We start from the raw sequence: 9793 nt of genomic DNA, 5'->3' as shown, positions 1-9793 counted from the left end.
TCCGTGCTCCTTGGCCTGTTCTCAACCCTCCGACCCGCTGCACAGTCGAAGGAACGTGGAAAGGGCTGGTCTGGCCCCCGGGCACCAGCGAGCGCTGCATTCTGAACGCCAAGCACGCGGCAGCGGCCAGAGGCCCCGGATTGCGAAGCACGAATCCACGTGCCCCGGGCTAGCAGAGGCCTGGCTGCTTAGGACAGGAGCCCAGTGGATTTAAGGGACGCTGTCCACAGGAGTGTGGCGTGAAGGAAGGGGAGCCGTGCCAATGATGCTGCTCCTATCTGTGCCAGGACGAGCATGGCAACAGGTGCTTTTAGCCCGGGGCCCAGCACGGACGGCACAGAAAAGTGAGAGGAGTAATTTCCTCCCCTGGAGCCAGCACCGTTAGCCTGGCCTGGAAGGGTGCAATGCACAGTGGTATGCAGCCGCTCTACATCCCTCAGCCCACTCGGGTCCAGGCATCTCCGGGCTCTGTTCCCAGCTCTGCTGTGACCTTGGCCAAGTCCCAGCCTCTCCATGCCTCAGCTTCCTCGTGTGCCGGGGGGGTTATTCCTACCCACATGGCAGGAACGTGGCAGGAGGTCGCTCGTTACTGAGCTGCTTCGACAGCTGGGCTGCTACCCTCTGTCCTGCAAGCAAGGGACTGCCCCTCGCGCACCCCTCCCAGAACCTGCCTCTGTCCAGGCAGGTTTCGGCCCAGACACATACCCGAGTGTCCCCTTCGCTCCAGCGTGGTGGGCTCAGGCTCAGCTGCTCTACAAGGCAGGGTGGTTTCCCACGGATTTCTCATCACGGAAATAAAGGGACCCTGCCCCCACCGCCGGGGCTGAGAATCCGAGGAAATGGTTCTGGCTACTGGAATTGGACAGGAAGCCGGGGGGTCAGGAGAAAGGAGGGAACTGCTCTGATCCCAGTATCGTTAGCCATGCTAGTGGCGGGGAATTCCCTCGTGCAGGTGAAAAGGGGAAAGCACAAGGACCAACCGAGCACACTACAGGTGGAAACCCCCACCCTACCCCTCTCCTGCAGTCCTCCGCCCCCAACAACTTGTGACCAAGAGCCCCAGAGCTTCCTGCTTCAGGGGCCTTGGGTTATAAACTGGGTGTGGAACTAGGTAACCAAAAACCAGCAGGTTTGCACCAGTGGGAAGAGCAGAGCTTGGCTCAGCTCCCTTTATTTTTATGCTCCATTAGCCGCCTCTGGCACTGCCTGGGTGGTGATCTGAATTAATAACATGGGGCAGAGGAGCAGGCATCTCCCTCCTTGCCCTGTGGTAAGAGGCTGCATGCACGCCACTCCACCCCACGCACAGCAGCTTAGAGGGGGCTCTGGCATGTTGCTGGAGGAAATTCTCTTGGCTAGTCTATCATGGCCACTAGAAGTCGAAAGAAGCAAGTGCCCAGGTGCTGCATGGGCAAATCCCGCGGGTGGAGAAGCTCAGCTTGCAGCCGGTCCCAAACTCAGACCACAATTTATTGCAGCCATTCCTCTCCCACTGCAGCTCCCTCGCCTAATGAAAATTTAGTGCAGATGGGAAGATGACTTCCCAGCCCCACAAGACTCTATTTATTCACGAAGATATTTATGTGCCGGGTGGTTCTGCAGGCACAAATGCCAGCTAGCTGAAGAGAACCCAGAAATTAAGTCAGCGGATACACACTGTTCTTTTGCATATCTCGAGAAAGGAGCAAGGATCCTGTGACTTTATCTTCAAGAGGAATGGTACCAGATTTAGGAACCTCCTATGGCCTCACTGGAGTCCCCAACATTTTAGACACCCGGGGACATTTGTGCAAGATGGCTTCTCTCCGGTTTCCACCTTCCCAGGGTTTACGTGGGCTTTGCCGAGGCAATATAGCAACAGTCCTTCTCAGCAGAGGAGCGTCTTGTTGCAATAGAATCACTCCACTGTTTTAAGAAAGCTTGTACCAAGATAACGAGCTCTGTGCTAATACCTCAGTGACATCTGGACCACTCTTCTCATCTATCACAAGGAAGAGACACTCCGATTGCTGTGTGTGCAGATAAGCACTGGCATTTTAACTTTTTATAATCCCCGCAGACATTTCTTTCACTGGGAAAAAGAGTGAAAAATCCGCAGAATTTACTCCTTTCTTGAAGTCCAGATTGGCCTGTTTGTGCCTCTATTGACTTCTAAATCAGGCTGCTTCTGAATCTCCCTCTAAGCACAAGTCCCTGTGATGGTTTTACAGATCAGATGAGGGTGCTCCGTGACAGCAGACAATGCAGAAAGAGCGCATTACAGCTCTGGAGGATTTAGGCTGGAATAAGTGGTGTGATAAGGCTCCGACCTGCCCCTTGGTCTGCGCCCTGATTCGCTATTCCAGCCAAACTAGTGCAAGAACTAGGGGCCGGGGGTGGAGGAGGAGGAGGAGGAAGGTGGAATTACACCCCCCCAGTTCTGGAGTTGGTTTGGCTCTGATGTAAGTCAGAGCAGCCTCAAGGCTGGTCTAATTTACTTTCTGCTGCAACCGTTGTCAAGAGGCTGTTGCAGCAGCTTGGAATGGACAGAGCCCCATGTGCTCCAGCCCCAGCTCCACACTCTCCCGCCCATGCACCGAGTGCAGGGTTGTGGCTTGCAGAGTGGGGGGCAGACTGCACGCCCTTTTGCTGCCTCTGCAGCACCCGGCGGGGAACCCCCTCCCCCCAACACTCCCCTTACGCCCTGCGTCTCTCAAGAGCCTGGTTCTGCCATCTTTTCAGCCCAGAACCAGGGTCTTAATCTCTAGCTGCCCCCACTTCCAAAGTGCCAGGCGCGCATCTGTGCCGAACCCTAGAGCTGTGAGAGCAGCTTCTGTACCTCAGCCAGCCACCAGGAGGCACACGAGGCAAAGCCTGAGCACCGACCTGCCAAGTCAGCTCCTCGGCACTCCCGGCTCTTCCCACCAACATTCACTCGAATACAAAAATGAATCCCCTTTGCCCATCCCCCCCTTCATAAACATTCAGGGGAGGAATTCGCAGGCACGCCTGACTGTGGAGACAGCCCTGGGAGCAAAGGGAGAACACGCACCAGCGGGGGCTGTGAAAGCTCAAACACGAGTACTTGCACCAGACACCTGTTCTACGGGTGCCTTTAATCTAGTCAGGGGACAGAACCCGTATCATGTGGCCAAGCCACAGCAAACCCAGCTGGCTGCAGGAATTTGATATTGAGCCATCCGCAGACTGAAAGGTAGCTGGCAAATAGCTAATCAAGTCAAGAGAACGTTTCACAAAGAGAAAGGCTGTTTAATAAAATGGTCACTGCCCGTGTTCTCCAACTGCCACGAACAGCAGCACCTCTGCAAACACGGCGGCCAATAACTGGCAGAGCAGATAGCCCTTTGGTGTTATCTCCCAGTCCTGGGTCTCCACACTTGATGGCCCAGCTAAGGCCGTGGGTCTGGAAAGAGTTAAAGGAAACAAAATATTCGTTAGCTGTAAACTAAGGCCACTCCACAGCAGTGAGATTGGAAAGCTGCCCTCATTCCTGCCACGGACATGGTGGACGAATCTTGCCCCTCTGGTAGGCAGCAGAGTTGAGAGGTGCGACTGCACAGAATGCTACCTAGCTTGCACCCACAATTAGTGTGATTCCAGGCACAACTTGGGTCACTGTGCACAGAAACAGCCAGTTCTGGTCATTTGTGCACACAGCTCTCTCTTGTGTGAAGGCAGCTGCAGTAACTGAGTGCAAATTATGTGCACAATTGTATATCTAAACTAACAACCTGGCCTCTACTCAATGCTTCACGTTACTCTTTTCTACTCAGCATATTCAAAACCATGTCTCTCGTTCTTTTTTTTGTTTTTAAAAAACACGTAGCTCTTAGTTTTCAGACAGATTCCTTTCATTACTACTATCCCATGCCCCGCTACTCCACCCCGCTCTTTTCCCATCCCCTACCCCGTTGTTTCTCTGGTGCAAAATGCAGCTTAATGAAGGACCAACATGGTTTCCAGAAGGTCATCTTCCAGTATTAAATCCCAAAGCAGGAATTCGCCGCAGACAGGGAAGAATTCCAGGGCACAGCACTGTCAGGAACTGAAGCCACCTCTGAAAGGAGAAGGTTAAAGCTCCTCTTTTCTACGGGGGTCGAGGAGGAGGGAGGAAAACAGGCAGAACAGATCATTTCTGCACCACAAATATGTTTTTGCAGCTTTGTGCAGCTGCTGCCACCCCGACTCCCATGCTGATCCCTAAGTAATGGCATTCAATACAGCCAGGCCAGTGGTGCCGCCTGGAGTCATGATTGAGGGAACCCTTTAAGCTTCCCAGACAAGACATTTTTCTGAGATAAAAAATGAATGCTGCCAGCATGCAAATCTCTCTAAATTAGGCACGGCCCAGCCTACTGGAGTTCGGCTGTTGTGTGATGATGACCGTCATTAACTCTAGAAGCACAGAAAAGCAAGAATGCTCTCAGCAGGCTCCTGTCCCAGCTGGGTGCCACTGCTCAGAGAAACACTTGGGTTTGGCTGGCTGACATCTGGAATTACACTGCTAGTGAAGAAGGGCGAGCGAGAAAAGGGCTTTGGTCAGCTTCTTTGTAATCAGCAATTCACAGGCAACCAACCTGCCGTGACTCCCTGGAAAGGAACAGAGACCTGCACAGTGCGGCTAGGACAATATGCATCTGGGGTTCTCCTTTCCACCAGCATTGCACTCACGGATGTGAAGTCCCAGATCGATAGCTCAGGGGCCCGAGTCCCGTTTAGTTACAGAACAGGGGGGACAGTAGGTTGAAACTGGAGGGTGAGTTGTGGAGGGGCACCGTTTACCCAACGCAGAGCAAGTGCACTCTCCTCTGTTCCCCTTGGTTTAACCCCCGGTACAACCCAGGCAGGGCTCTCTAAGCCTCCCTAGGAGAGGAGAATTCTGTCTCCATGGCCCAGTGAGTCCGGCAACAAGAGCACCCAATCAGGGCCACTTATGGAAGCTTGCGTCCCACAGAACTTGTCTGAGACCATCCCACAAGCTGCTGAAATGTGGTAACATTCCTGACCAGTGTTGCCCTGGACTGGATTTGACTCTGCAACCTGGAGGTGGGCGTCTCACTGCCAGTCCCCAGGGCTAACCAGGCTTCCCCTCTACTCTGCTGTCAACCCCCTCAGGCTGTGCTCATGGGATTGCTTTTCAACAGTATGCAGGAGAGAGGCCACAGGATGAAGCTACACTAGTGTCTGCGATGCTCTCACACCCCTCTCCGAGGTTTCTTGGCAGAAAACATCAAACAAGAAATAAAAAAAATTAACTTTTAATGTCTCAGAAATCCCCATTAGAATGGGTTTAACCAAGAAGTCATTTCTGCTGGGTATCTGATGGTGGAAAGGCTCAGTGTGCTGGCTGTGTCCTTGTTATAAGACACAGATTTCAAATCCAGAGTCCTCAGAAATTCTCCAACAGCTCCAGAATCCGCTTCTGCTCGCTCTCCCGGAATTCCTGGTTCTTCCCATCCCCGATGTTCTCTGCATACTCTGCAGAAAAACAAAAACAAACCCTGAGCAAGATGCTGACATCAGTACCTGACAGGAGAGTTAGCCAAGGGACAGCGATGGACTCATTTTTCTGGTGATTAAAACTTTGCATGTTAAACATCTACTGACTCCTCATTAAAAGATTTTTTTTTTTTGAAAGGATGGGGCACTAGAATAGGTGCTCCTGCTCTTCTCCCTCATTCCTTAGCACGATGGACATCAGCAGAGAGACCAGAACTTTAGTCCAGAGTACATCCCCCTGCCTCATCATCTGGAGAGGAGACAGTTTAGGAATTGTCCCCAAGCTGCATTCAAAGCCCTCCCATTAGATCTGGGTCAGAGCCAGAGGCAGTTCACCCTGCATCTTTACAAATTATTACAAAACAAAAGGCAGATTTGGGGCTGAAGACATGAGCATCTCAGGGAATCAGAAGCTGTCTGCCTAGGAAGATGTTTTCCAGCCTCTGTCTCCTCTCATGCATCCCCTTCTTCCCAAACAAACAGAACAGCTTGTATTCAGTGTCTGAATGGCAACGCTGCAGAAGAAAGTTTGCTTTAATATTTATGTGTTCAGCATTGCTGCACATTTCTGAGCTCCATCAAAGCCCTCATTATAAGAGCACTGAAAAGGCTGAGGACAGGGAGAAGCTAGTTGGTGTGGGAGCCTTCTCTCATGCACACTCCCTGTCTCCACAAACAAAGCAGAGAGCTCTTTGCCAAAGCCCCTGGGATAAATCCATTTAATATTTATAAACTACTATAGTCTGTGCAACGGGAAATACCCGGTGCCACCACGGTTTGCTGCTAGTGGGTCCATCGACTGGCATCCTGGAGACAAGGAGGTGGCGGGAGCACCCAATGACAGAGGGCTCTTCTGCACAAAGCAGAGAACAGCCCCCCCCCCCGTGGTTAACAGCTCAGATCCTGTTCCAGCTGCCCTGAGCTTGCACACTGAGCCGCAAGGAGCCATTAGTGTAATGGCTGATGGAGTGAGGCTCCGGGCTCCCCGGCAGCCCATGCCCTCTCTCTGCTGCGAGGCTCTCAATCACATCCCGGCCTGGCTCAGCAGAGGGGTGCATCTTGAGCAGTGACAGCACAGCCCACTCTTAACACTCCTCTCCTGGAGGAGACCAACGCCAGGTGCTGAGCTGCGGAAAGCGGGGGGTTGCTTTCTCCAGGAGACAGTACCAACGGATGGCAGCGTGTAGCTCAGTATTCCCAAGTGCATTCCGCATACCGGCCCCATCCCCTCAGGGAAATAAGGGGAGGTGCAGGTTCTGCCCTGAGCAGGCCATTTTGCTGGGCTTTGTGCCTCTGAGACAGACACAGCAAGTGGCCTGGCCTTTGTTCACTAGCAGCCGAAGGGGAACTCTGCACCCCGTCTGAGTGCCAGGAGGGACTCCTCCCCGAGCGTACTGCCCGGTGGGGGAGCTGGGGGACAACACCAGGCTACTCAGATCCTCTCCCTTCAAGCAGGACCCTGTGGCCATTTTCTGCGGAGCGGGAGGCACTAGCAGAGCTGGACCGTAGCTCAGTTAGATATTAAGGGTTGGTTCAAGGAAAAAGCATCTACAGCACTTGCCTCCCGCGATGCAATTGCCGCAGGGGTCGCTGACTGCCACTGCCGCCACCCCCACCCCTGCCCCGAGCCAGTGAAATCTCCCCTGTGGGAACAAGTCCGAGATTTTCTGGGTTTTGCCCAAAGCTCGGCACTTTTTTCTTTTTTTCTCCTAAGCATTTAGCACTGTAAGAGGAAGCCTCACGACGACACGCTGGGAAATTGTTTATGAGGTCACTAACAGCTGATGACATTAAGTGGAAAAAAAGCAGATAAAAGAACCAGATTCAAGCTTTTTTTCTTTAATTACCCAATGAGAGTGGGTTTTAATGTATTTATTTAAATGGCGTGTGTGAACTCCCGCCTCACCAGCGCTTACACAGAGCTGTACGCACTGCCATTGCTGCGCAAACGCAAAGTGCCTAAGATTGGCTTTCGCTTCATTAGACAAAAGAAAATACAATGGTTACAGAACGGCCAGAATCAAGAGGGAAATATTTCCAGGTTTATAAGAGGATACTGGAAACAGCAGAGAACATACACTGAGGGAACATGGGCCAAATTTTGTGCAGTTATAAAGCATTTGCTTTTCTCTTTGGTTAAGCTTTGGTTTAACTTTTAATACACATTCCTCCCTCCCAGCTATCTTACTAGCGGGCCCATCACTAGCATCTAGGTGCTTTTGATGTCTCACTCACCAATCAGGACATTATTCTGAAACCATGATAGGCCCATGGGGGGGGCTGGGGCAATGGCATGACAAGGGGGCAGAGGCAGGACAGAATGGCCCCTCTATGGATCAGCAATCACCAGTCCATGTTCCTCCCTGTAAGGGCAAGTGTCCCTTTTTATACAATTGTTCTTCTAGGGGAGATCAGCTTAAATAACCACGATTTAATACAGCACTTTTCATCAGTATGTCTCAAAGTGCTTTACAAAGGGTCATGAATTCCACTTTACACATGGGAAAACTGGGGCATGGGCAGGGCAGTGACTCAGCAAGGTCACCCAGCAGGCCAGTGGCAGAGGCATAAACACAACCCAGGCGTCCTGCGTCCCAGGCCAGTGCTCTATCTACTAGGCAAAACTTTCATTCCAAAAACTGCTCCCTCTCAGTCCATGTACTCCTGAAGACCTGAGGAGAATATGAATGCTCCAGCTCTAAGTGCGGCTCAATCTTCAGGAGAACAGGTTAGGGGACTGCCTGATCAGTCTGCAGAGATTCACGTATCCCTTGCCCACCCCTCCCACACCGAAAAACCACCGGAGGAAAAGAGGCCTACTGCTTCACTTGCATCATAAGCAATTTGCAGCAATCCCCAGAGACCCATCAGATGTCAGAGAAACATGGAGAATATGTAGGCCATAAAACCAAACTAAAAAGCAGGCACCTAATTAGTATGCATAAATAGAAAATAAAAATGGAACAAGAGAAACCCACGGAGTGGAGAGCAAGACTATGCAGGAAAGGGATGATCCCAGACTTCGCCCATCCCGAGAGTGAGCCAGACAGTGGGGGGGAAAAGGAGGGGGAGAGGCGAGAGAGGCGGGTGGGGGGCTTCAGCAAGGACTCAATCCACAGGGATGGTGCTGGAGTTACGCCACTTTGCAGTGCAGGATTCCTGCTCCCGCTGTGCCACGGGCTAGAAATCCTCCCCCTCTCTGTCACTAGCCTCTCAAGGGGGACACGCAGGGCTAGTGTGTTGGACCCCCCGCAGACTAAACCCAGTACTCCAACTGGCAGGCAGCTTTCCCCAAGTTCATTCTTGCGGTAACTCCTGTTAAGTCAGTTGAGTGACACCAAGGATGAATTTGGCCCAAACACCAGCACGGAGTGCAGATTAGCCTCTGCTATTCCTACATGTGCGGCTTCTGCACCACGGCTGACAGCACCCCAGCAGCTACACGGCATCCAGGGAGGAGTCCCTAATCGCCTCAATCTTTTCCCCATTGCACCAGTGCACTGCTCACTCCCTCGCCCTCCCCTCTGCACGGTAGGGAAGGGTGTGGGTGCAGAAACAGCTGCTCTCTCTCTTCCTGTCCGCACCGATACTGTCGGGTAGAAGGGACAGGCCAGCAGCTGTTCTTTGCTCTGGACTCAGAGCCAGGAGAGCCCAGACCAATGCACAACTCACAGCCCCACACCACGTTTGAGACACTCCCCCTCCCCTCAGAGGGAACAGACTCATCCCCCAGCACCCACAGATACCAACCCAGCTCCTCAGAACCAGCCAGCCATGACCACGCTGTTCAATAAGGAATTGCACCCTGGGCTGTCAGGGAATTTACAGCTGTTTTAGCCAACTCTTAACAGACCAGCCATCTGGAGTGGCAAGTCAGAGGAGGAAATTTATTGCGGGGGATCATCTCTGCAGCCTGCTACGTGTCTCTGCCCTCCTACTCCTCAATTCAGTTGACTATTTATGTTGGAGAAGAGACGGGATGGCCTGGAGCTGACATGGTAGAGCCCAAATAAGCATTGCTTTAATTTAATGCAAGCATTATAAATTGCAAACACTCTATTAAAGCTAGGACTGCAAATCACAACAGCTACATCTTAAAACGGGAGAGTGATATTTTAACGCCCTAACCCATATTCATCTTTCGCTAAGAGCAAGACGAACACGCCATGGACATGGATATGCTACAGATGGTGTGGGGCGGGGTAATGGGGACAAAAGATGAGACTCCACAACACTTCCAGGGACGTTTCCCAGGAGCTCTCATTTCTCGCATGTCAGAGGGTGCTGTAGAGTC

At 52.1% G+C, this 9793-nt stretch overlaps 1 protein-coding gene across 2 annotated transcripts in view; it reads right to left on the bottom strand.

The window, feature by feature from the left end:
- Window positions 1–5242: 5242 nt before the first annotated feature.
- Window positions 5243–9793, bottom strand: part of CTNNBL1 (catenin beta like 1) — a 112521-nt gene continuing 107970 nt past the window's right edge. For both annotated transcript variants that reach the window (XM_073308595.1, XM_073308594.1), the window contains one exon: window positions 5243–5478. In XM_073308595.1, the coding sequence (XP_073164696.1) occupies window positions 5390–5478 (89 nt within the window). In that variant the 3' untranslated portion in view covers window positions 5243–5389. The remainder of the gene's footprint in view (window positions 5479–9793) is intronic.

Source organism: Lepidochelys kempii, chromosome 13 (genome assembly GCF_965140265.1).
Source record: "Lepidochelys kempii isolate rLepKem1 chromosome 13, rLepKem1.hap2, whole genome shotgun sequence".
Taxonomy (NCBI): domain Eukaryota; kingdom Metazoa; phylum Chordata; order Testudines; family Cheloniidae; genus Lepidochelys; species Lepidochelys kempii.
The sequence above is the reverse complement of the archived record's forward strand: the minus strand, read 5'-3'. Positions and strand labels throughout refer to the sequence as shown.